The sequence below is a fragment of the Toxorhynchites rutilus genome, chromosome 2 (assembly GCF_029784135.1).
Source record: "Toxorhynchites rutilus septentrionalis strain SRP chromosome 2, ASM2978413v1, whole genome shotgun sequence".
Taxonomy (NCBI): Eukaryota; Metazoa; Arthropoda; class Insecta; order Diptera; family Culicidae; genus Toxorhynchites; species Toxorhynchites rutilus.
In genome coordinates, this window is record NC_073745.1 from 56,319,708 (window position 1) to 56,344,840 (window position 25,133).

At 38.1% G+C, this 25,133-nt stretch overlaps 1 protein-coding gene across 3 annotated transcripts in view; it reads left to right on the top strand.

Moving 5' to 3' along the window:
- Nucleotides 1-25,133, top strand: part of LOC129769149 (solute carrier family 26 member 6-like) — a 48,833-nt gene that overhangs the window by 13,280 nt on the left and 10,420 nt on the right. For all 3 annotated transcript variants that reach the window (XM_055771237.1, XM_055771236.1, XM_055771239.1), the window contains exons 2-3: nucleotides 9,498-10,059; nucleotides 10,140-10,252. In XM_055771237.1, the coding sequence (XP_055627212.1) occupies nucleotides 10,028-10,059; nucleotides 10,140-10,252 (145 nt within the window). In that variant the 5' untranslated portion in view covers nucleotides 9,498-10,027. The remainder of the gene's footprint in view (nucleotides 1-9,497; nucleotides 10,060-10,139; nucleotides 10,253-25,133) is intronic.

A 25,133-nucleotide genomic window follows, 5' to 3' on the forward strand; every position in this document is an offset into this window, starting at 1 on the left:
GGTGTGAGATGAAAGATCATAAACTGAATTTCACCAAGATCTGGTCACGGATATGGTGAATTCAAATTCAAGTGGAACCATTGACAGAACGTTATAACTTGCTTATAAAAATATTGAATGCAAGACAGTGAAAGATTTTTTTGGGCGACGATTTTTCTAACCAGGTTGCTCTTTACCACTATAGCTTAAAATAATGGAGGCAATTATTCACACCCAACAGGGGCAAAAATCTCCTGTTTAATGGAAAAAGTCGACCTCTGTTGAAGGCACAATGTGTGATTTGGAAATGTATTACATTCAATCAAAATGCCTCGGCCAACGAAGAGAAGGGTTAAGGCTCTCCAACGTGAATATGTGAAAACAATACGATCAACGAAAGAAAATATTAAGGAATTAGCAACATAGAGTTACTATGCGGAAGAACTTGTTAATACCAAAAGAGCCCCAATTCGCATGTGTTATAAATTTGCTCATGTTACGCTCGCGTATATTCAAAATTTTACTTCATATGCAAATGCATCTTCTATATATATATATATATATATATATATATATATATATATATATATATATATATATATATATATATATATATATATATATATATATATATATATATATATATATATATATATATATATATATATATATATATATATATATATTTGCAATTGTTCATTGGAACATATCGTTCATACATTTTACTTTAGTATTGAATTGTTATTTTTTTTCAATTGTATTCAAAGACTTGTGGCAATGACGCGCCACACGGTCTGATAAGTGAATTGATCTATTTACGTGTGCTTTGCTCTTCTCTCACAAACACTATTACCCCATTTTTACACGTGAGTTTACCTATACTACTACAATGGCTTTCACCTTCACCTTAAGTACTTTCGTTACTCTTGTTCCTCGTAGACAAAACAGTGAACCGAGCTCGAAACATTCATAGAGCTAAATTATCGGTGCTTCATTAACGATTCATAACTAAAGTTTAAATATGAGAAAGCCCACATTGAAATTTGAAATGCACGAGACATTTTTAGAGTACATAACAACATAAATTCGAAAAGGTCGCCGCCACAAAATGGTCTATGTATTTTTTGCAATACCTTCAATATCGGTATCAAATGAAATGATTTGACTAATAGATTACAGTACATAATGAAAATATTCCGAAGAAAATAAAGGTAAGAAAAAAAAATTGAAAAATTTTTTTGAATGATATTATTGTAGAGAAATATACCAATAATACAGATAATATACCAAAGAAATAGAAAATAAAATAAGTAAAAAAACTTTTTTATGTTAAACGGTTCCATTGTAATGAAACAAATGTGTTGGTTATATCTATGGTATAACCGCAAGGTTGACGTAATCATTTCATCAAAGTAATAGTGATCATTTGTTTGTATTGATTAACTGTTTGAATGAAACAATTTTCGAATTCAATTGAATTCAAAATTTTGTTATATTGTATATTCCGGATGAACTGATACTGCCGTTTTTGAGGAGAAGGAATATGCTCAAGATATGTAATCATTCTTATTGATTCATTTTTAGTACAGGTCGGCCCCTACAAAATGGCGGATTTCATATTTTCTCAGAACCCCATCAATATGGGTATCAAATGAAAGGGCTTGAATAGTAGAACACAGTTATTTATGAAAAAAAGGAAATCCAACATGGCCGCCACCACAAGATGGCGCCATATATATTTTTCTCACAACCCCATCAATATTGGTATCAAATAAAAGGGCTTGACTAGTACAATACAAATATTTATGAAAACTGCAAATCCAAAATGGCGGCCACTACAAAATGGCGGATTTTCTCAGAACCCCTTCGATATGGGTATCAAATGAAAGGGCTTGACTAGTAGAACACAGTTATTTATGAAAAATGCAAATCCAAATTGGCTGCCATCACAAAATGACACCATATTTTTTTCAAAGCTCCATCAATATGGGTATCAGATGAAAGTGCTCGACTGGTAGAACATAGCAGATCATGAAAAATCCAACTCCAAGATGGCAGCAGTCCCCAAACAACTAATTATTTTTTAATGGCTCCATTCAGTTTGCCCTGTTTGTATGTATGTTTGAGTGTTTGTAGGGTTGTCCCACATTAATAGAAAATTGACCCCGTTCCTGTTGACTGATTAATCTGAAATTTGGCACATACCTTTAATTCTACTGTCATTATAAAACCGCGTATTCCATGATCTTAAAAAATTCCATTTGGCCACCGCTAAAAAATGGCTGAATGGCTTGACTTGGAGAATACACTACACCATGAACAACATAAATTCGAAAAGGTCGCCGCCACAAAATGGTCGACTATGTATGATTTGCAATCCCCTCAATATTGGTATCAAATGAAATGATTTGACTAATAGAATACAGTACATCATCAAAATATTCCGAAGAAAGTTAGATAAAAAAATAAAAAAATATAATTTTTTAAATGGTTTTAATGTAGAGGAGCTGTACTAAAAGCTAGAAAATAATTAGACGAGTTGCAGTTAATAGTTATCACATCCGTTCCTTCATTAATTTAGGGCAATGATGAGACTAGAATAAAATCGTGGGGTATATGATGAAACAACTAACTGTGGATAATGAAAATCCAACGTTTATTTCTTACCTTACCTAATTTTGTATGTATTGTAATTAGTATTCTATTAGTCAAATCATTTCATTTGATACCGATATTGGCGGCGATGTTGTTATGGTGTTTATTATGTTTCGTGTTCTCCAAGTCAAGTCATTCAGCCATTTTTTAGCGACGGCTAAATTGAATATTTCAAGATCATGGAATACGTAGTTTTATAATGACAGTAGAACTAAAGGTGTCTTCCAAATTTCAGATAAATCAGTCAACAGGAACGGGGTCAATTTTCTATTAATGTGGAACAACCCTACAAACATTCAAACATACATACAAACAGTTCAAGCTGAATGAAACCATTTAAAAATTAATTAGTTGTTTGGGGACTGCTGCCATCTTGGAGTTGGATTTTTCATGATCTGCTATGTTCTACTAGTCGAGAACTTTCTTTTGATACCAATATTGATGAGTCATTTTGTGATGGGGCCCTTTTTAGATTTGCATTTTTCATAAATTACTGTATTCTACTAGTCAATCCCTTTCATTTGATATACATATTGATGGGGTTTTGAGAAAATATGTAATCCGCCATTTTGTAGCGGCCACCATGTTAGGTTTTCAAGATCATGGAATACGTAGTTTTATAATGACACCAGCGATAAAGATGTGTTCCAAATTTCAGATCAATCGGTCAACAGGAAGGGGGTTGAATTTCTATTGATGTGGTACAGCGCTACATACAAAGTTACAAAATCACAAACATACAAACGGTTCAACCTAGATAAAACCGTTTAATAAATAAGTGCAAATCATAATTATATTACGTTTACCAAGAGAAAATTCTTTTTTTTTTCATGACTCGATTATCCGGAGTGAAAAAAAAATCTCAATACTCCGTATAATCGAGTCCGACCTGTATTTCTAATCTCATTTATAAAAACCAAGAGTTATTTCGAAAGAAGAGAACGCTCACGTACGCTCTAAATTGTAAAATTATAACAAAAGAATTGAAGTAAATATGATTCCCCAAAAACAAAAATCGAACATTTTTAATTCCAACTAGCTGACCCGGCGAACTTTGTCTCACTCAAAAGGAAATCTCAAATTGATTCACTTGCAAATAACATGTTTTCTGTTACGTGGAACACATTCGAATACTACACACGAATACAATAAAGTAAAAACGGCTCAAATCGGATCATTCCTTCCTCGGATTTTGCGCCTACCAATACATTTGACCTTCCATTTTGACTTGGGACTACGTCTAACCGGAGTATATGGGGGGTAAAATTAAAACCTAAACACAGAACATGCAGCGAAAAATGAAAGATTTCGAATGCTTATAACGCGAACATTTTTTACTGGATCGGAAAGATGTTTGCATCAACTGATAGGGAATATTTCTACGCATCTATCGCAATTAATAAAATGTTATTTTTTATTAGGGAAATAATTTAATAACTTTAAAATGTCAAGCGTTATCTAAACGCCCTAACTGCCTCGTTTTGATTGGCCCGATTTACGGTTTCCCCAACACAGCCATCAAAACCAAGCAGCCTCAGGGAAATCGGCATTGTAAAATACATGAAAGTAGGGGGACTTTTGTTCTCACCGAAATGTGTTCCCTAACACAGACTTCAAAACCAAGGTGCCTGGAGGAAATCGGCTTTGCAAATAAATGCAAACTGCGAGTACTTTTGTACTCGCTTGCCTTTGTGCAGACTATAATATGTTTCCCTAACACGAACACACTAACACTTAGGAATCTGGGAAAATCGTGCAGACACTAGAGACGAATGAACTTTCAAGTTTCAAGCAAATTCGCGGTTCGAGAAGTACGTGCACTTGAGAGATGTAAACTTCAGAGGGAAATGTAACATAAAATGATCGTTTGATAATTCTTCCGTTCTCATATTTTGTTCTAGCCATCATACCAAACGTAAAAGGTAAACGTAAAACAATTGAATTCGGAAATTGTTTCATACAATCAAGAATTTTATCAATACAAACAAATGATTGCTAATCTAAGGTAGTCCCACGTCAACCGTGCGGCTATATCATAGATATAACCCACCCATTTTTTATTTATATAGATATAGGAGTACGATATTGAGCCTGAAAATCCGTTTCCACTTTCGAACAAAGATCTTTTTCATTATTGCAAACATCGAATGGTCTAACAACGCTTATCATGATGTAATTGTAGAACATATGGGAATTCGATTTTCGATTTTCGACTCAAATTGGACCATTCCTTCCTCGGGTTTTGCGCTTACCAACGCATTTGGGCTTCCATTTTTATTTATATAGTTAAATCTTATAGACTACGCGCAAACCTGTTTTGGTGCGAGGGATAAGGTCGCACAAAAAATCGCAAAAAATAGTGTTCGCTACACAATTTGAAAAAAAAAATATGCGGTAGATAGGGGCCGCATAAAAAAGTTTCCTTATGAAAATAACGGCCTACTCATATGTGCCGATAATAAAATCAACACTTTGCTCCTTTCAATAAGCTCCTACTGACAACATAAAACAAACAAAACAAAACATGAGAGTGGGAATTAGCTGACACAGTCCCTATGTAGAGCGACGAAATACATATCAAAGATAGAAAAATAAAATAAATTCTTTTTTTTTTAAATACAAATTTCTTTTCACAAAAATAATCGCAAGTGATTTTTGATGCATTTTTTATGCGATCGCACAAAAAATCGCATAAAAAAGCCGCACAAAAACAAGTTTTACCGTATACAATAGTCTTACACTTTCAGATGTCCACAATGGATTACCACGAGTGGGAATCTATCATGGATGAACAAGTTAAGTCCGGTCGAAAAAGTTAAAAAAATGTAGTTTGTTTGGAGGTTAAAACAAAACTGAAAGGAGCGCTACACATGCACACGCGCTTGCGTAGCACACAGCTGTTTTCTGATTTGGTCCCCTTCCTTAAAGACGTAGTTCTACTTTAGAGGTTGGACACCGTGAAGCAATTCGTGTCCGTCAGATACAACCGATCCAGCATTTACAACATTGTCTTCCGTCTGAAGCAAGACGAGGGTGTCGAACGGAAGCCTGTGCGTCATTAAAGTGCCGCAGAAGTTGAAAAGGAAGACCTTGAGCAAGGTGACTCATTGTCCCGCAACTTGAAGTAGTACCTAGCCAAAATGGAAATTTTGACGTAGAACTACGTCTTTCAGGAAGGGTGCCAAATCAGAAAACAGGTCACGTTTTTATGAAATAAAGTTAATGTTAATATCTATTTTCACTGTGAACGAATTCTCATGATTTGCATACCAATCGAATCGGAAATTCTCTAAGATTTGTTTGATATGCTATACATTACAATTCGCTAATCTCTAAACTCGAACATTTCTCAACAGATCAGAAAGATGTTTGCATCAATTGAAAGGAAATATTTCTACGCGGCTATCACAACTAATAAAATTTTATTTCTCATTAGATGAACAATTGAATAACTGGAAAATTTCAAGCGTTATCTAAATGCCCTAACTGCCAAGTTTTGATTGGCCCGATTTACGGTTTCCCCAACACAGACTTCAAAATCGATGTACCTGTGGAAATCCGCTTTGCATATATACATACAAGTCGGGGGTATGTTTGTTCGCACCAAGCTGTGTTTCCCTAACACGGACTTCAAAATCAATGTGCCTGGGGGAATCCGCTTTGTCGAAACATGCAAGCCCGGGGTATTTTTCTCCCCCTTAGCTGTGTTTCCCTAACAGGGACTTCAAAATTAATGTGCCTGGGGGAATCCGCAAATACATGCAATTCGGGAGTATTTTTTTTGGTGTTGAGTACGTTTCGTACTCCCTGGTCGTTGTGCAGACCGGAATATGTTTCCCTTAAACGTACTTTTAAACTGAGAAGCCTGGGTAAATCGTCATTCCAGATACCAGAAGTGAATATACTCTCACGGTTCGAGAACTACGTAAACATTAAATGTGCAATAATTTCAGAGAATAATACAGGGTGGGCCATTTAAAGTGGATGGATTTGTTTTTGCAATAGCAAAGTAAAGAAGTGGAATTTTAAATTATTTTTTTTGAAATTCATTTATTTTGGTCCAAGGAGATTTGTTCTAACTACTTTTTGATTATGATATCTCGTAAATGACCGCAAAATGTGCCCTTTTTTCGGCATTTTCCATCACTTTGCCCAATGTTTCGGCCGATATGGCAGCAATTTCTTGTCGGATATTGTCTTTCAGCGCAGCCAGGGCCCTTGGTTTACCAGTGTATACCTTGGATTTTAAATATCCCCATAAAAAAAAGTCAGGAGGCGTCAAATCAGGTTATCTCGGTGGCCAGTCATAATCGCCGTTTATCGATATTAATCTTCCGGGGAACATTTCGCGCAATAATTTGGTCGTGGCAGCCGCTGTATGGCATGTAGCGCCATCCTGTTGGAACCAGTAATTGTCCAATTCATTTTCACGAACGTTCACGTTCACGTTCTACTATAAAAAATCGGTTATCATTGTCCGATAACGCTCCCCATTCACGGTTACCGTTGCTCCATTTTCGTTTTCAAAGAAGTACGGGCCGATGACTTTATCGGCATAAATGCCACACCACACAGTAACTTTTTGGTCGTAAAGAGGTTGCGTTTCGATGAATTGAGGGTTTTCAGTAGCATAAAACCGACAATTTTGTTTATTCACTCCTCCATTCAAGTTGAAATGCGCCTCATCAGACATTATGATTTTTTGCCAAAAGCCAAGTTATTTTGAATGTACAGCTGAACAATTTCAGCGCGTTGTTTAGGTGTGTATTGTTCCATGGTTAAAATTGTACCGAAATGACGCTTCCAACGCGGTATGACATTTGTTAATCTGACATCTCTGTCAAAAGTTATGGGGTTGCCAGATGCTTCCACTTTAAATGGCCCACCCTGTATAAAATATAATGAACGTTTGACAATTCTTCCGTTCACATATTTTGGTAGTACTATGCATCATATCAAACGTAAAAGGACGTTCATCAAATCAACTTGTAACGAAGAACTTAATCTATTACAAAAATGTCTATGCATTCTAAAATAATATTCAAAGTAGTAAACAAGTGGATTGCATTATGTAATTGCGTAGTTCTACGTCGAAACCATGCGATCGTGTCCTAGATAGAGATTTTCAGAAAAATGTAAATATTTCCGAAATTTCTCATTTAATTTATACCCATTTTCTTAAAACCAGTACTGGTGCTGGAGTCCCAAAACGTTATGAAAAGTCTTGTTGGGATTTTTTCGTAAGCGTTAGTTTGGAAATTTTAAAATACACCCACAACTCGCTATACGGCTGCTCTTTACACGGCTTTTCGTTGAACAAGCTTGGAACCGATCCGATAGAGTTTGTATGAATTTGTGTTGGAATAATTGATTCGTTATACTTTTTTTTTCTACGCGGCCCAGGAACGTATCTATGCCGTAAAGCGAGGTATGGGTGTATAGCTTGCGGGTGAAATCTATCAATCTGTTTTCTTCACAATTTTCTTGTGCACAAAAATGCATATAAATCCATCGATTTAGTTGCCTACGGTCATTGAAACAAAAATCAAGGGTTTGGGATGCAAAATTCTGATTTAATCCACCAAAAGGTACTGTCGTGCCTTTTTCATATCATATTTTTATTTGCTGGTCATCCTGGGACCATCCAGGTTATCCTAATGTGGCCGAACCCCCTTGAAATGGTCACCAATGTGCTAGTTTTGACAAATCACGAAGTTCGAGATGTCGCATGATGGGTTTGGTCGAAAAGAAGTAAAACTGTAAAACTGTAAAGTTGATTTTTCTCACTTGCTGCGATAGTAAGTGCAACTGTTTGATTGCTATTTAAACTTCTAAAGTGTCTGCTGGACTTGAAGTAATATGTTTAGCAACTGTCAATATCATTTTGATTTGTAAAAAATATGTTTTTCTACTATGCCTAAATATGGGAACTAAAATACTATTCAGAAAAATATAAATTTTGATGCAATTTTATAAGGCAATTCATTGGGAAAATTACCTTGAAATGAATGTAGAACATGTCGTATAAAAAGTTTTCTATTTAATTACATAATTCCTCCAAAATTAAAGTTCCTTTTCAGTAGTGCGTTTGATCAATTTCACCCCGGTGATCAAATGACGGTACAACAAAAATGTAGGAGACGATCGAATGATAGACATTTGCAGATTAGCGACAGACTAAAACTCGAATGAAGGGCATAATCACGTTCAGGATATGAGAGAAACATACAGTTCACGTTCGTCCAATAAAAAGTATTGGACAGTCATACTTGCTTAATCAAATATTTTTATTGTTAACACAGAACAAATATTTCAAATGGTTAACAACGCATTTTGAAACGATTATGGAATATCCATTCACAACTTGCATGAGCTAGAAGCTCTTCACGTGATACCTCGTTAGAATTGACCGCGCAACTGTTCAATGTTGTCAAATGATTATCTACGAATACGTGCGAGTGAACTTGACCATGAGCTTGCTATACCGTTAGCAGCCTTCACGAGCTGCGAACGTACGGAATGTACAGTAGATAATTCCTAAGCCAATCGAGCCTCCTCGTTTACTCGAGATAATGAAACTTCCCTTCTGTTCCGGTGTGGTGCCGACCGTTTAGGTTTTTTGTTAGGGTGGCATAAATGTGATAATATAATCTGCAGATTGGAATAGGGAGGCATGCTACGTTTTCGCATGACACGATCAATTGAGGCAATGGTGAAGACCCGCAAACAGGTTTAATTCCCCTACTTACTGAATCCATCTACGCACCAGACGGTTAAGGTGCACGCGATGCATGTCACATGTGGTGATTTCCCCTGTTTCATTACACTGCAGCTGATCAATGCAATGTTTTTTCCCTTTTCAGATTGGAAGACACCACTGGGAGTTGTTACCCGACCGCATAAACTTAAACAGAACGAACCGAAGGTGACATCAGAATCACTTGCGCTTTCTGCGTGTCGTTCGATAGCTACCGTCAACGTCATCGAAGCGAGAGCCACTACAAGGACTGATCGAGTTCAATTGCGCTAAACAAACAGACACTCAACCACCGGCATCAACAAGCAACAAGCTAATCATTGGCGCTCCGGTTCATAGCGATCAAATCAGCAAGAGTCGCCACCCGGGTTATCATTCGGTCACGCGTTCGATCGGCCACGCGTACTAATTGTCCCGTTGAGTGATTCCTCCGCAGCGAAGCGCACTATTATGCAACTGCGTTCGACCAATGCGGGTGGATTCTGACGAGTTGTCAAATGTTTTGAATTAAGCGGCCGCGCACAGTAATTTGATTGTTTTGCCCGTTTCCGAACAGTTAATCTTAATTAGTGTGCTGAGTATATAGCAGCTGTTCTTAATCAGTGGAACAAGTTGGCAGGAAAACAGTGCCCCATTATGTTGCATCAGAAGGGTGGATCGGACGAGAGGTCAGTAGAACGGCCGAGTTGAGTCGGCTGATTGATTGGGAAAAAATGTTGTTTGATTACATTGTTTACATTCTTCACAGCAATGCCAAGGGAAGACTGGAATACAACGAGCTCTCGTATTTGGTGACGAGACCGTGCCTCCATCAGGAGGAATTCCATCAGCTGTCGCAGTATGACAGAGTGAAACCCACACGTGAGTATTCCATCCAGTCAGGGTGTAATTGTCAGGATTGTAAATTTTTCATTGTACAAGAGAATTTTAACAAGCCCCATTGATATGGACAAATATTTTACAATTTTTCAATACCGATGAGCGTGGACTGTATCTTAATTGTAATTGTCTTACATAAAATAAATTAGCAGTAACAGACAACCCATAACTAAATTTATAAGGGTGGCACCGTAAACCGGGGGGGAAATTGATCACGATTTTCAGAAAAATGTGAATATTTTCAAAATATTTTTTTGTTCAAGTTATCCCCAATTATTTTTAAAACCAGTAGGGTAAATGATCTTGGTTTGTCCAGTCGAAAATATGATCATGGTTTGCCCACTTTTTTGAATGCTCTAACTCAGCGCTCCTGTGTCAAATAAGGCCTTCGAATGTTTCGAAACATATAAATGAAATTGCCTTTTACATGATTTATAGTAGTTTGATAGTATATTTTTACAAAATCACATGTTTTAAAGGATTATAAAATACACCTTCTATTTGTGTCAATGCGCCCCTCATTCGAGCTAACTTTTAATCGATCACCAGATGATTATTTGGCACGTATTCAGACCTTTTCTGGATTACAACACTTATAAATATTGTAAACATCATGCTTGCTCACCATTTGTATCGGATTTACATAGCTAAACCATTAAATTAACGCTTTTTGATGAACTCAATTCTGATCATGAGTTGTCCAATTCAATAATGTTGTTTTGTCCACATGATTTCTATGGCAACCGCTTGGCGCGCTGCAGTTTCTTCTTCTTCTTTTTGGCGTTAATAAACTTTTCAGTTCATTCGCCTCTAGCGCTGCAGTATGTTTATGTTTGTTTATGGTGTGCTTCGCGCATAGCAGAAGTATGGTTTTTCTGTGTTGATTGTGTTGAGGTGAACACTTCTAAAATGCCCAAGAAAAGGCAATATTCTGAAGAAAGCCTAAATTATGAATGAATCAATATGATTACACTAAACTCAAGCAATGATAAATGCAACATCTAATTGTGAATTCGAATGTTCGAAATTCGAATTCGAAAAAATGGAGATTTCTAAAACCGGACAAACCATGATCATTTTTTTGGGCAAACCCTGATCAGAGGTGGTCAAACCATGATCATAATTCTTCTTTAAGGAAAATCGTTAAAAAACATAAAAATTTGAATAATTTCAACACCTTATGGTAGTATTAGCAACTAGAGACTTGGGGCTTTTCAACAAACCCAAACTCGCATCGATTATGTGTGATTTTCATGAAGAAAAATCGATTTGCATTTACTAGTTGCGTAAAAACACCCCAAATTGGACAAACCAAGATCATTTACCCTACATTGCTATGATAACAAAGACGGATTTCGCGCCAACTCGTCTATGGGACTGGCATGACCCTCTCAGAACTTAATGAAACTTTCTGGGCGTGAAGACCTTACCTGATTAAGCAACTTGGCATACTTAGTTTTCCGAAAATTTATCTAGACTAACATTATTAGAATTGATTCGTTCGCTCACTTGCAAGCTTATCGGACGCATTCTTCAGTCGATCCGAAAGAGGTGTTTTTTTCACATCGATTCTATTGTGTTTTTTTCATCCGGCGCGCTTGCAAGCGTGGTGAATCTCAACCAAATAAGTGGTGTACGATCGAGACACTGAGGATCCATTCAACAGATCACATACGTCACACGGCAGCGGCAAGTAGAAGTTTTTTTCTTTTTTTTCTCCTTTCTATCATTTCTTCCACTTTCTGTGCATAACAAATACCATTGTTTCGCTTGGTGTTTACGTAATCATCAAGCGTTGGCATTAGGGTGACCATCTTCATATATATTGCACTTGAACATTTGTTGGAACTTTTTTCATTTTTGAATTTAATTTAATAAAAATTAGTTTGAATAACTATAATTTTCTACTGTAACTAAAATAGAAGTTTATCTTATTATATTTATTTTTAATTTTTTTTTATTACCAATAAATTCTGTTCATATCTAACAGTTGACGAAATTTATTACTATGGCTGAAGGCGGGGAGGATCCCGCAACGACGTCAACGTATATCTCTGATACGGAACCCCCTGAAGAACCGGAAGGTGAAGTAGAAATTGGAAGAAGAATGGAAATAGAAAATGTAATTTCTGATGATGAGGAGGATGAAGAAAAACTGGATTTTCGTCAAAAAGTATACCCTGAGGGCTCCAAAGGCCCATTCATTGTGTACTTTAGGCGAAAATCCAAACCCCTCAATGTTATTCGCATATCTAAAGAGCTGACAAAAAAATTCTCAGATGTTACCGAGATTACTCGGATGGGGCCAGACAAATTACGAGTTGTCGTCTCCAGCCGGACCCAAGCAAATGATATAACCCGTTGCGATCTCTTTGCGATTGAGTATCGCGTATACGTGCCCTGTCGTAACGTAGAAATTGACGGCGTAATCACCGAAAAGGGTTTGACCCGAAATGATATACTCAAGGATGGAGTCGGTCGCTTCAAGAACTCTTCGCTTAAAACTGTGAAGATTCTTGCATGCGACCAACTAAAATCCGTATCTATTATAAATAATAAGAGAGTTCTCAGTTCGACAAATTCTTTTCGAGTAACCTTTGAGGGTTCCGCCCTTCCAAACTTCGTTTCGATAGATGCGCTTCGTTTACCTGTTCGATTGTTTGTACCCCGGGTAATGAGTTGCAACAACTGCAAGCAACTTGGTCACACGGCCGTCTACTGTTGCAACAAAAAGCGTTGCGCAGATTGTGGAGAGAGTCATGATGGGACTTCTTGCGCAAAAGAGCGCAAGTGTCTTCATTGCGACGGGGCCCCCCGTGATCTTTCTCAATGCCCGGTGTACATACAAAGAGGGGAAAAAATCAAGCGTTCCTTAAAGGAATTTTCAAAACGGACTTATGCAGAAATGCTTAAGAATTCCGTGCCAACGACGCAGGACAATCCTTACTCCCTCCTGCAGAACGACGAGCCTGTCGCTGACGCTCCCAACGCGGGAAGTTCTGATACATCGCAGGGTGCCATCAGGAAAAGGAAAATTACTACTTTTCCATCACTCCCCAGTAAGAAGTCCGAAATTTCCCAAGTTGGATTGAAACTTCGAACCGAACGTGCTGAAAATAGACCGAAGCAAGTACCTCCTGGTTTACACGGTTCTTCTACTAACCAGGGGTCCTCAGCACGTTCCGGAACAACACCCAATACGTCTATTCCTTTTTCGCGGTCAAAGCAACAGTCACAACCTGGCTTGTTTGCGCTTTCTGACCTGATGGACAACATTTTGAATGCTTTGAATATTAATGACTCTCTTAAAAGCATAGTATTATGTTTGCTTCCGGTAGTGAGAACATTCTTGAAAGAAAAATGTGCCTTTTTAGCAGCGTTCATTTCCCTCGATGCCTGATTCAGTGCAAGAGGTCAAGGAATTGACCACTGTAATACAGTGGAATTGCAGAATCATCATCCCTAAACTAGATCAATTTAAATTTTTAGTTCATAACTCTAACTGTAATGTATTTTCCCTCTGTGAAACATGGCTTTCTTCAGCCGACGAGCTGAATTTCCACGATTTCAACATAATTCGCCTCGATCGAAATGACTCGTTTGGTGGCGTACTATTGGGGATTAAAAAATGTCACTCCTTCTATAGAGTCACTCTCCCATCGATGACAGGCATTGAAGTTGTTGCTTGCCAGACACAAATCAATGGCAAAGACCTCTGCATTGCTTCGATATATATCCCTCCCAGAACTACGGTAGGCCGCCATCAGTTCTTTGATACTATCGAGGCAATGCCGGAGCCGCGGTTAATCTTAGGTGATTTCAACTCCCATGGAACAGCATGGGGATCACTCTACGATGACAACCGTGCCACTTTGATTTATGATCTGTGCGACAACTTCAAATTGACAGTTTTGAATACTGGGGAAGCAACCAGAATAGCCAATCCTCCTGCACGGGCAAGCATGTTAGACATATCTATATGCTCTTCTTCGTTATCCCTGGATTGCATGTGGAAGGTAATCCAAGATCCCCATGGTAGTGATCACCTACCAATAATTTTATCGATCGCAAATGAATCAAGCTCTCGTGAGTCAGTCAATATTTCGTATGACCTCACGAAGAATATTGACTGGAGAACATTTGCGGAAATAATATCTGAAGCAATTGTTTCAATGCATGAACTTCCTCCACTCGAAGAGTATAACTTTATATCGAGTTTGATTTACGAAAGCGCACTTCAAGCTAAAAAAAAAACGTGTACCGGCTACCACTTTCCGACGTCGTCCTCCATCACTTTGGTGGGACAAGGAATGTTCAAAGGTCTACCTTGAAAAATCATCCGCTTTCAAAAAATTCTGGAAAACTGGATTAGTGGAATGGTTTCTAAAGTACCAAGCTCTAGAAGCCAAACTAAAAGGTTTGATTAAAGCAAAAAAGCGTGGATATTGGCGGAAGTTTGTCAATGGTTTGTCAAGGGAGACCGCTATGAGCACTCTTTGGAATACGGCTAGGATAATGCGTGGCTGGAACCATATAAACGAAAGTGAGGAATACTCTGACCGTTGGATTTTTAACTTTGCAAGGAAGGTTTGCCCCGACACCGTTCCTGCACAAAACGTCGTACGCGACATTCCACTTCAAAGCGATTATGAGAATTTTTCGATGGTGGAATTCTCAATTGCCCTCCTCTCATGTAACAATTCAGCTCCGGGGTCGGACAAGATTAAATTCAACTTGTTGAAGAATCTTCCCAACTTGGCAAAACAGCGTTTGCTGAACTTGTTCAACAAGTCTCTGGAGCTGAATATTGTCCCGCATGACTGGAGACAAGTGAGAGTGATAGCCATACGGAAACCCAACAAGCCGGCTTGCGATCACAACTCGTATAGGCCGATTGCAATGTTATCCTGTATTCGCAAATTGTTAGAGAAAATGATTCTACTTCGTTTGGGCAAGTGGGTCGAAACGAACAATTTGCTGTCAAATACGCAGTTTGGCTTCCGCCGAGGTAAAGGGACAAATGATTGTCTCGCGCTGCTATCTTCTGAAATCCAAATCGCATTTGCTCGCAAAGAACAAATGGCTTCCGTTTTTCTCGATATCAAAGGGGCTTTTGATTCAGTTTCCATGGAAATTCTTTCAGAGAAACTTCATAATCGTGGACTTTCACCAATTCTCAACAATTTCCTGTACAATTTACTGTCAGAAAAGCACATGATTTTCTCTCATGGCAGCTCGAAATCTTCTCGTTACAGTTTTATGGGCCTACCACAAGGCTCCTGCCTAAGCCCCCTCTTGTACAGTTTTTACGTCAATGATATGGATGATTGTCTAACTAGAGACTGCACGCTGAGACATCTTGCAGACGATGAAGTTATTTCCATCACGGGTACTAATCCCGTCGTTCTGCAAAAGTCGTTGCAAGATACCCTGAACAATCTGTTCACGTGGGCCCTCAAGCTGGGTATCGAATTCGCTACGGAGAAAACTGAAATGGTCGTTTTTTCTAGGAAGCACGAACCCGCCCAATTCCAGCTTCACCTATCCGGCAAAACGATCCAACACTCTATATTTTTCAAATACCTGGGTGTATATTTTGATTCTAAATGTACCTGGGGGAGACACATTGCGTATTTGAAACAGAAATGCCAGCAAAGAATCAATTTTCTCCAAACAATAACCGGAACATGGTGGGGTGCCCATCCAGGAGACCTCATTCAGTTGTACAAAACAACGATATTGTCAGTGTTAGAATATGGCAGTTTTTGCTTCCGATCAGCTGCCAGGATTCATATTCTCAAGCTGGAGAGAATACAATATCGTTGCTTGCGTATAGCCATGGGGTGTTTGCATTCGACACATACGATGAGTTTCGAAGTTTTGGCAGGAGTACCCCCGCTTACTCTTCGGTTCACAGAATTATCCTACAGATTTCTCATCCGTTGCAAGATTATGAATCCATTGGTGATTGATAACTTCGAAAATCTACTCCAACTGACTCCTCAGTCAAGTTTTATGTCTTTATACCTTACCCACGACGTGCACCCTTCACCAGGCATCTCTAACCAAGTTTGCTTCCCTTACTTCTGCAATTCCTCTGTCATTTTTGATCTGTCCATGCGACAAAAAATCCATGGAATCCCAGATCACCTACGCTCCGATTCTATTCCGCCGATATTTTCGGCAGAATATGGGAAAGTTGGATCTGATAAAATGTTCTTTACTGACGGTTCATTCATAAACGGGTCCACTGGCTTCGGCATCTTCAATGAAAATTCCAGTGCCTCTTTCAAACTCAAAGATCCTTGTTCCGTGTATGTCGCTGAACTGGGTGCGATATATTACGCATTAGGGATCATTGAAACATTGCCCATCGACCACTATTTTATTTTTTCAGACAGTCTCAGCTCAATAGTGGCAATCCGCTCAATGAAGATTGATAAACGCTCATCTTATTTCCTAACAAGAATAGGACAACTATTGAGTGTTTTGGTCGAAAAATTATTCAAGATTACCTTAGCATGGGTTCCCTCTCATTGCTCGATTCCGGGGAATGAGAAAGCGGACTCGCTAGCTAAGGTGGGCGCTTTAGAAGGCACTCTTTTTGAAAGGCAAATTGCTTATAACGAATTTGTTCACATTCCTCCTCCGCACACACTCGTAAGTTGGCAGCGCATGTGGAGTGGAGATGAGTTCGGTCGTTGGTTACACACGATTATCCCTAAGGTCTCGACGAGGGCATGGTTCAAGGGATTGAATGTAGGTCGTGATTTCATTCGCGTGATATCTCGGCCAGTGTTGTAAACGGTCGACATTTCTCTCAACCATCACATACTGCTCTTGCGCGAGAGTCGCAGCTCAATATGTATTGCGAATGTGACCAGGAAACATTGCTTGGTTCCAACAGTCACCTCTGAAATAAACGCACAGCCGCAAACACGACAATCAATTGAACGTTTATATATTCTCTCTTTCTGGCGAACGTACCCAGAAGAGCGGTGAAAATATGCTATTTCCATTCTACCATTCGTGCCCATAACCATCCTTTAATTCCGGCTACTTTGACTGTAGTTTTAATGTCATTTGACATTAAAACTGCAGTTGGTGTGCATTCTTCTTCTCTCTTTATTCTGCATTCAAGCGTAGCTGCACACATACATCTACCTTCTCACTTATACATCCATACACGATGGATGAAATATAGACGGATTGTTTAGATCAAAGCAACCGACAAACTATTCCCTTTCAAGTGCGAATGTGTTGAATGAACGTTTCAAGCGGTGAACGTTCCCCGTGAACACTGTTATTTAAATACGGGACGATGAACAGCTAATCAATAAGACGGAAAAAAAACCGAAATGTCATATGACATTTTTAGGTCGACGGTACTTTGACTGTTCATGTTATGATGTTCATTAATGACACAGCACATACGTCTCCATAATTAGTGATACGATGGTAACCATTACCAAGACTGATCTCGGCTTATGTCCAATCACTACAACCTAAACGCGCATCTCTATCGCATTGGGCTCGCAGCAAACAATCTTTGTGATTGTGGCGATGGCTACCACGACATCGAGCATGTTGTCTGGTCGTGTATCCGGTTCCATGCTACTCGCTCTCAGCTCTCTAGAGCACTGAGAGCAAAAGGCAGACAATCGGATATCCCCGTCCGGGATATCTTAGGTAGCCGTGATCATGATCTTCTGCTTCATCTATACCTGTTCCTCAGAAACGCCAATGTCAACGTTTAATGATGTTTCCTTCGTTGTGTCCCCGTTTCATATCCCTCCTATCCGATCGATAAACTTTTACTTAGTCGCGGCAATACATACACACACTCTTTACAGATGCATGGGCCAAAGGTTGTGCAGTCCACTGATCATTCAACAAGAGCCAAAGGTTGTACCGCTCATGACAACTCTACACGAGCTGATGTTTGCGCCGGCTAGTGACCATTCTATCCTGGATTCCTCGAGTCGAGAAGACGCACCACGCTAGATATGGGGTACAGACTAGGGGGGCGTTGCTGATTAATGGTCAGCTGCATCCCAATAGGAAGTATCCCGTGTCGGGCACATGTACAGAGCCTCGAAGACTGCAACATACCAATTATGAGAACACTTGTAATACTAACCTCGAGCCAACCGCGAGTAATCGGTTACATATTACTAACATAGTTGTAAGACAAAAATTGTCAAAATATTTGACTCCCGGCCCCGTCAGGCTAACGCCACATGTGCCTTAATAAAATATATATTTTGGGGAAAAAAAAACATATGGAAAGGGTTAAATATTTTTGATAATTTTTTTATAATTTTTTTATACTCGAAAATGGTTAGTCCTACAAAAAAGTGATCTATGGAAGAGTTTTAGAAAAATAATTGAATTTTCAGAAAAAAATGATGAAAAAATATTTTTTGAAATACTAAACTGAAAAAAATCGTCGTTTTCTCAAAATGGTCATCTCAGATTTTGATGAAATGGCAAATAAATAGTAGATAAATATGTGCCCGACAACTCTTCCATACATCGCAACCAGTGTTGCCACACGTACAGATTTATCTGGAATGGTGCAGATTTTTTCGTTATTTCTGGTACAGATTCTGTACGGTACAAAGTACAGATTTTTGTCAAAAAGTACATATAGGAACAGATTTTTTCCATTTGTGAAATTTCTTACATTTTAACAAAGCAACATTGAAGTACATGACGACTTTTACGCCGCAGTATCGCTTGGGGCTGCTGATCTTAAAAGCATTGACAATGCAAGGATTGAACAGTTTCATAAGAACGAAATTCCTTACGAAAATCGCCTGGAAGGATTCGCGTCGGACGGTGTGACGTATATTCTGCCTCAGATCAACAGATTGAATCGTTTGTTCCAGGCTGAAAAACCTGAATTCACGATGCTACATGAAGCGCTGAAAGATTTTTATTTGATCACTAATATCTGCGAGTAATCTTACGTTGTTTCAATGTCCAATGCTATTAAATATGAAGATCATTTAAAAAGCGACAAGAATTTTAGGTTGGAATAGCAGCAGAAAAATTATCAGAACAATGGACAGCGAAAGGCAGATCATTTCAAAGGACATTTGTCGCATTTTTTTTCGTGAAGCTGATTAAACAAATGAGAAAAAGATTCGATTTTGATGATTCGACGCTCAAGTCTACGGGAATGTTAAATCCCAGAAACTTTTCCAATTTGACTAGCATTAACGTTGGGTTAGAAGCGTTTCTAGGATTCTACAATGGGAATTACCAAGATGTGGAGAATTAATTATTTAGCCTAAAGATTAAAAGATAAAAGAAATCACAATTTTGGAAAACAAGCATGTGCAGGGTTGGTGGATGCCTAAGGAAATTGGATGCCTAAAAAATTGATGGTTCGGCGCTTTGATGCCTTGTTTGTAACGTTCTCACTTAGCCTCACTCCTCGGCAACTGTCGAGCGATTTCTTTTTGAATACAATCAATACGAAAATAAGCTTTGGAATCGGCTCAGCAACGATACGATGAACGCTCATCAATCACAGAATGACTTGCAAATATAATTGTAGTATTTGTAAAAATAAATAAATGAGTATTTTTTTAATGCTAATAAATTATGTTTTTCTCTACAACGAATATTTTCGATGGTACAGTTTTTTGGAAAAAAAGTACAAATGAGGAAAATTGTTGACCCCTCTGGTACATATTTAAATGTGGCAACACTGATCGCAACTTGTGCATATGAAAGGCAAAAAAGTTCTTCTAACGAAAAGTTTATCAATATTTTTTCTATAATATTTTCTATTTTTTTTTGATTGTACAATTATAAAAAAAAAACAATAACAGGTAGAAATGGATTTTTGGTGACCCTTGGATGCTAAAGTACAGCTCTCAAACAATAGTCATCTGCCAAAAATCTCTTGATCGGTCGGTCAGGTATCAAATAATTGTTGTAGATTTAGGTATCTATTAAGAGTCACTGTAAGTCACTGTAGATATGATAATAAGAAATGGATTGTATAGATACCTAAAGGTTGAATGAAATGGATCTGCAGTTGTTTGAAAAGTATCAGTCGTGACCGGCAGCAAATGTGAAGTGGCGGAGAAGAAATAGAATTATTTTGTTTCTGTGTAATCATTAGCAGAGTTCAACAAAGAAAAGTGTGACATTGTTTATCAACATGGTATTAACAATCCCAAGTGTAACCGTAATAAACTACGTCGGTTAACATCAACAGTAATAGAGAAAATACGTTTACTGGGATATACCCATCCGTTGGACGGATGGACGTATTCCGACGTCAAAGAATGTTTTAGATTGAATTACCTCCAAAAATTTCAGTTTGCGCTGCCCATTTCAGGAGTACGCTGCCCATGTTTGCATAGGAGACGTATTCACCAACACCATTAGTATTGGGAAAACGCATTATTTTTTGTTTTTTGGCCTACAAGTATAACCATTAAAATTTCCAATGAAATAATCTGTCCAGTTGAAGGATATTATCGGTAAAAAGAGAGTTTATGAAATTTTGCGGATTAAAACAATTTTTTTCCATCTGGAAAACGCTTGTGTCTTTTCATGCGGACAATCAATCGTTTCAATGAACATTTGTTCGTAAAGATAGACGTAACCAGCAGGTCACTTTGTCTGTAGTGCTAGTGCATTTACCTTTCCGATAATATTTAAAACGTCTCCGTTGATAGTTTCAGTTGTTGTCGGATAAAATCAAATAGGTTTGGAAGAAATTCCAATGAACTAACCATCACATGAAGAAATTGAAGATATTGACGATAAAAAAAAACAACTGAGAGAAGTTTTAAAGCCTTCATTTAATTCCACTGCCAGCTTCAGCTTCAAAAATCACAAAAGGATTTTATAATTTAAAAAGTTTTGGCTCTAATACTGATAGATAAACAAGACTATTGGATTAATTTGCCAGATACTCGAACAGATTAAAATTTTAAGATTTGTTGTATTAGATTAGTAAATAAAGAATTAAATATGAAATAAGTTTACAAAAATAATACCGATGTGTTTTATTGAACTTGGGTTAAATATTCAAAATAGATGTTCGCCAAATAAATTAAACAGCTGAATTTGCAGTGAAATTTCTATGAAACAACTGTATCTAACTCGTAACTCTTCGGCTGGATACCATTTAGACTGAAGAAGTATTGTTGATATTGATAACGCATGATAAAATGGACTGTTCTATTGTGAAACTGATTATTATAAAAATAAGTAAACGTAAATGACTGGTTATTTAAAGTCTGATTTGTTTTACTTACACCAACGTTATTAGTAAATGTTGAGTATGCTGAATTATTCGATGTCGAATTTGATGAGTGATAATACTAAGAACCAATATTATATATATTCTACTACTGATTTAATTGTTTCATTATGTACTTGAAAATTCAAATTCAGAAATTTAATTAGTTACAACATAAAAACGGAACTGAGAATAGTAACTACACTCTGTACAACTTCTATAAGACTAGGTGATAATATTGCTGCTTTGTGTCATTGTAAACAAATAATGCTTCAATTTATATTCTAATGTGTAGGTATTGGTGACTACAATACTCTGCATGATTTTCATATGTGTGTCTGCAAGCACTGAGCGTAAAGAATGTTTTTGTATTTTTCAAGTGTCAAGTTTCTATAAGACCAGTTACATTTTCCGTTGTTTTAGTTGTTTTGGTCAATAAATCGGGAAAATGCCGAAGGGAAAAGTGCTCACGGAGAGGAAGAAAGACAAATAGATGCATTTCACCAATAAAATGTTGGTATAAGAGAAATTGCTCGTGGGATTGGACGATCCCATCAAGTAGTGCTCAATTATTTGGTGAATCCTCAAGGATACTGTAAGAAGGAGAGAGCTCTATGTAAATCGAAGCTCTCTGACCGGGATAAGCGGAAAATACCTAGAACAGCTTCGAATACCTCAAAATCGCTTATGCAAATAAAGCAATATTTCAATTTAAATGTTACTCGGGTTACAATTCCTCAGGTTTTGGTAAAAATCCTCAGGGCTTAAAGATTAAAACTCCTCATCTTACACCATCTCACATCGAAAGACGTCTGAGTTTTGCCAAAGCTCACATGAACCGACAGTGGGACATGGTATAGTTGTGACAAAAAATATTTCCAAAAGAATACATTTTTCTATATACCATAACGAAAAGTTCTTCAATGTATAAATTATCTTCACTGACGAAAAATAGTTTCATTTAAATGGTCCTGATAGTTTCAACGGGTACTGGCGTGATTTACGGAAGAAGAAACAGTATTCTTTAACCAGGAATTTTGGTGGAGGCTCGTGCATGGTTTGGGCGGAATTCTGTGCAACCGGAAAGCTCAAGATAGCTTCTACATCATTCAAGTATTACATACATGTTCTGAAATCCTCCTAACGTTTTTGCGTGGATCATCACAAAAAATTCACATTTTAGCAAAACAATGTTACTATTCATACCAGCAAGGAAACTAAGCAATGGATTAAGGACCAAAAACTTATTTTTTTTTGACCGGCCGGCTCGCTCTGCAAACTTGAATCCTGTTGAAAATATTGGGAGAATAATTGTATGCAGAATCTACACTGAGGGGAAACGGTAAATCAGTTTTTTTTTATTAATTCGTTTATTTTTACAGGCTCAGTTACTTAAGTTTAAAGGAGCCGAATTCTTAAATATATTTTTAAAACTATATATATATATAAACAATTTTCTTACATCTATGGTTAGTAAGGTGGAAAACCGATTACTCGCGGTGTACTCGAGTTTAGAAGGGTGACATATTTTTAGGAGAAGGATGGAATATAAGGAAATTGTAACAATGTTGATGAGCACTCAATTCTTAAATCTATTCGTATATCTATAGTTTATTTACATTTCAACTTATTCTACTATTTATAGCAAGGGGACGAATTACCCGCAAAGGAAGGAAAGGAGGGTATAAGGATGTAGGGACAATCACACACGAAGATCTATAGCTTTAAGGAAAACATATATATGGGACATGTAATCAAGGTCTAACCGAGCCAACACATCTCTCACCGGCACATTGGGCTGTCTTCCTCGGGCCCGAAGGGAGTTTTCTAAATTCGATCTGGCGACCAGATACACCTCGCACGACCAAACAACGTGCTCAATGTCGTGATAACCTTGGCCACAAACGCAGAGATTGCTGCTGGCAAGATTGAAACGGAAGAGTAGTGCATCTAACGAACAGTGATTGGACATGAGTCGGGAGAAGGTGCGAATAAAGTCCCGACTCAAATCCAGACTTTTGAACCACGGTTTGAGGCTTACCTTTGGGATAATCGAGTGAAACCACCGGCCCAATTCATCTTCATTCCACTTGAGTTGCCAGTTAGCGATGGTATTTTTGCGAACTAAAGAATAAAATTCATTGAAGGCGATTTGACGCTGATATATATCGCCTTCAATTGCACCTACCTTTGCCAATGAGTCAGCCCTCTCATTACCCGGAATTGAGCAATGTGAAGGGACCCAGACAAAGGTAATGACATAACAGCGTCTGGATAAAGCACTCAAAATTTCTCGTATTCTCTCAAGGAAGTACGGCGAGTGCTTTTCCGGCCTCACTGAACGGATAGCTTCGACAGAGCTAAGACTATCCGTTACAATGTAATAGTGTTCAACAGGTCGTGAGGCGACGCTGTCCAGCGCCCAGTATATCGCTGCCAATTCAGCAATATATACCGAGCAAGGATTCTGAAGACTGTGTGAGGTGCTGAAAAATACGTTGAACACTCCAAATCCTGTGGACTCATTCATAGAGGACCCATCAGTAAAGTACATATTATCACAATTGACACGCCCATACTTTGCATTGAAGATTGTAGGAACGAACCCCAATCTAAGATAATCTGGATTTTCATGGATTTTCTTCTTCATGAACAGATCGAAATGTACAGAGGAAATGATGTAGTCAGGAAAACAAACACGGTTGGGAATATACGAAGAAGGAACAACCTGCATAGAGGTGAATTCATGATATGAACTCATGAATCTAGAATGAAAATTTAGCTCGATCAGTTGCTCAAAATTTCCGATCACCAATGGGTTCATAACCTTACACCGGATGAGGAACCGAAGAGATAATAAATTGAAGCGATCTTTTAGTGGGAGTACGCCTGCCAAAACCTCGAGACTCATGGTATGCGTTGAGGGCATACATCCCAACGCAATACGGAGACAAAGATACTGAATTCGCTCGAGTTTAATGAGGTGTGTTTTGGCAGCTGATTGAAAACAGAAACTGCCATACTCCATCACTGAGAGAATAGTTGTTCGATACAACATAATAAGATCTTCGGGATGGGCTCCCCACCAGGTGCCGGTAATTGTACGGAGAAAGTTTATTCTTTGTTGACATTTTTTACTCAGATACCTAATATGGGCCCCCCAAGTACATTTGGAGTCGAACCAGACCCCAAGATACTTGAATGACATAGCATGAGTGATCGGTTTACCCAAAAGTTGAAGCTTTGGTTTTGCTGGTCTATGCTTCCTAGAAAAAACCACCATCTCTGTTTTCTCCGTGGAGAATTCGATCCCTAGCCCAATGGCCCAGGTTGAAAAATTGTTCAAAGTATCTTGTAAGGGTCCTTGCAGGTCGGATTCGTTTGATCCTACGACAGACACCACTCCATCATCTGCAAGTTGTCTTAGGCTGCAATTTTGTGTAAGGCAATTGTCGATGTCGCTTACATAGAAGTTGTACAAAAGGGGGCTTAAACATGAGCCCTGGGGGAGGCCCATGTAAGAGACCCGACTTACTGCCGAATCTCCGTGAGAAAAGTTCAAATGTTTCTCACAAATCAAGTTATATAACATAT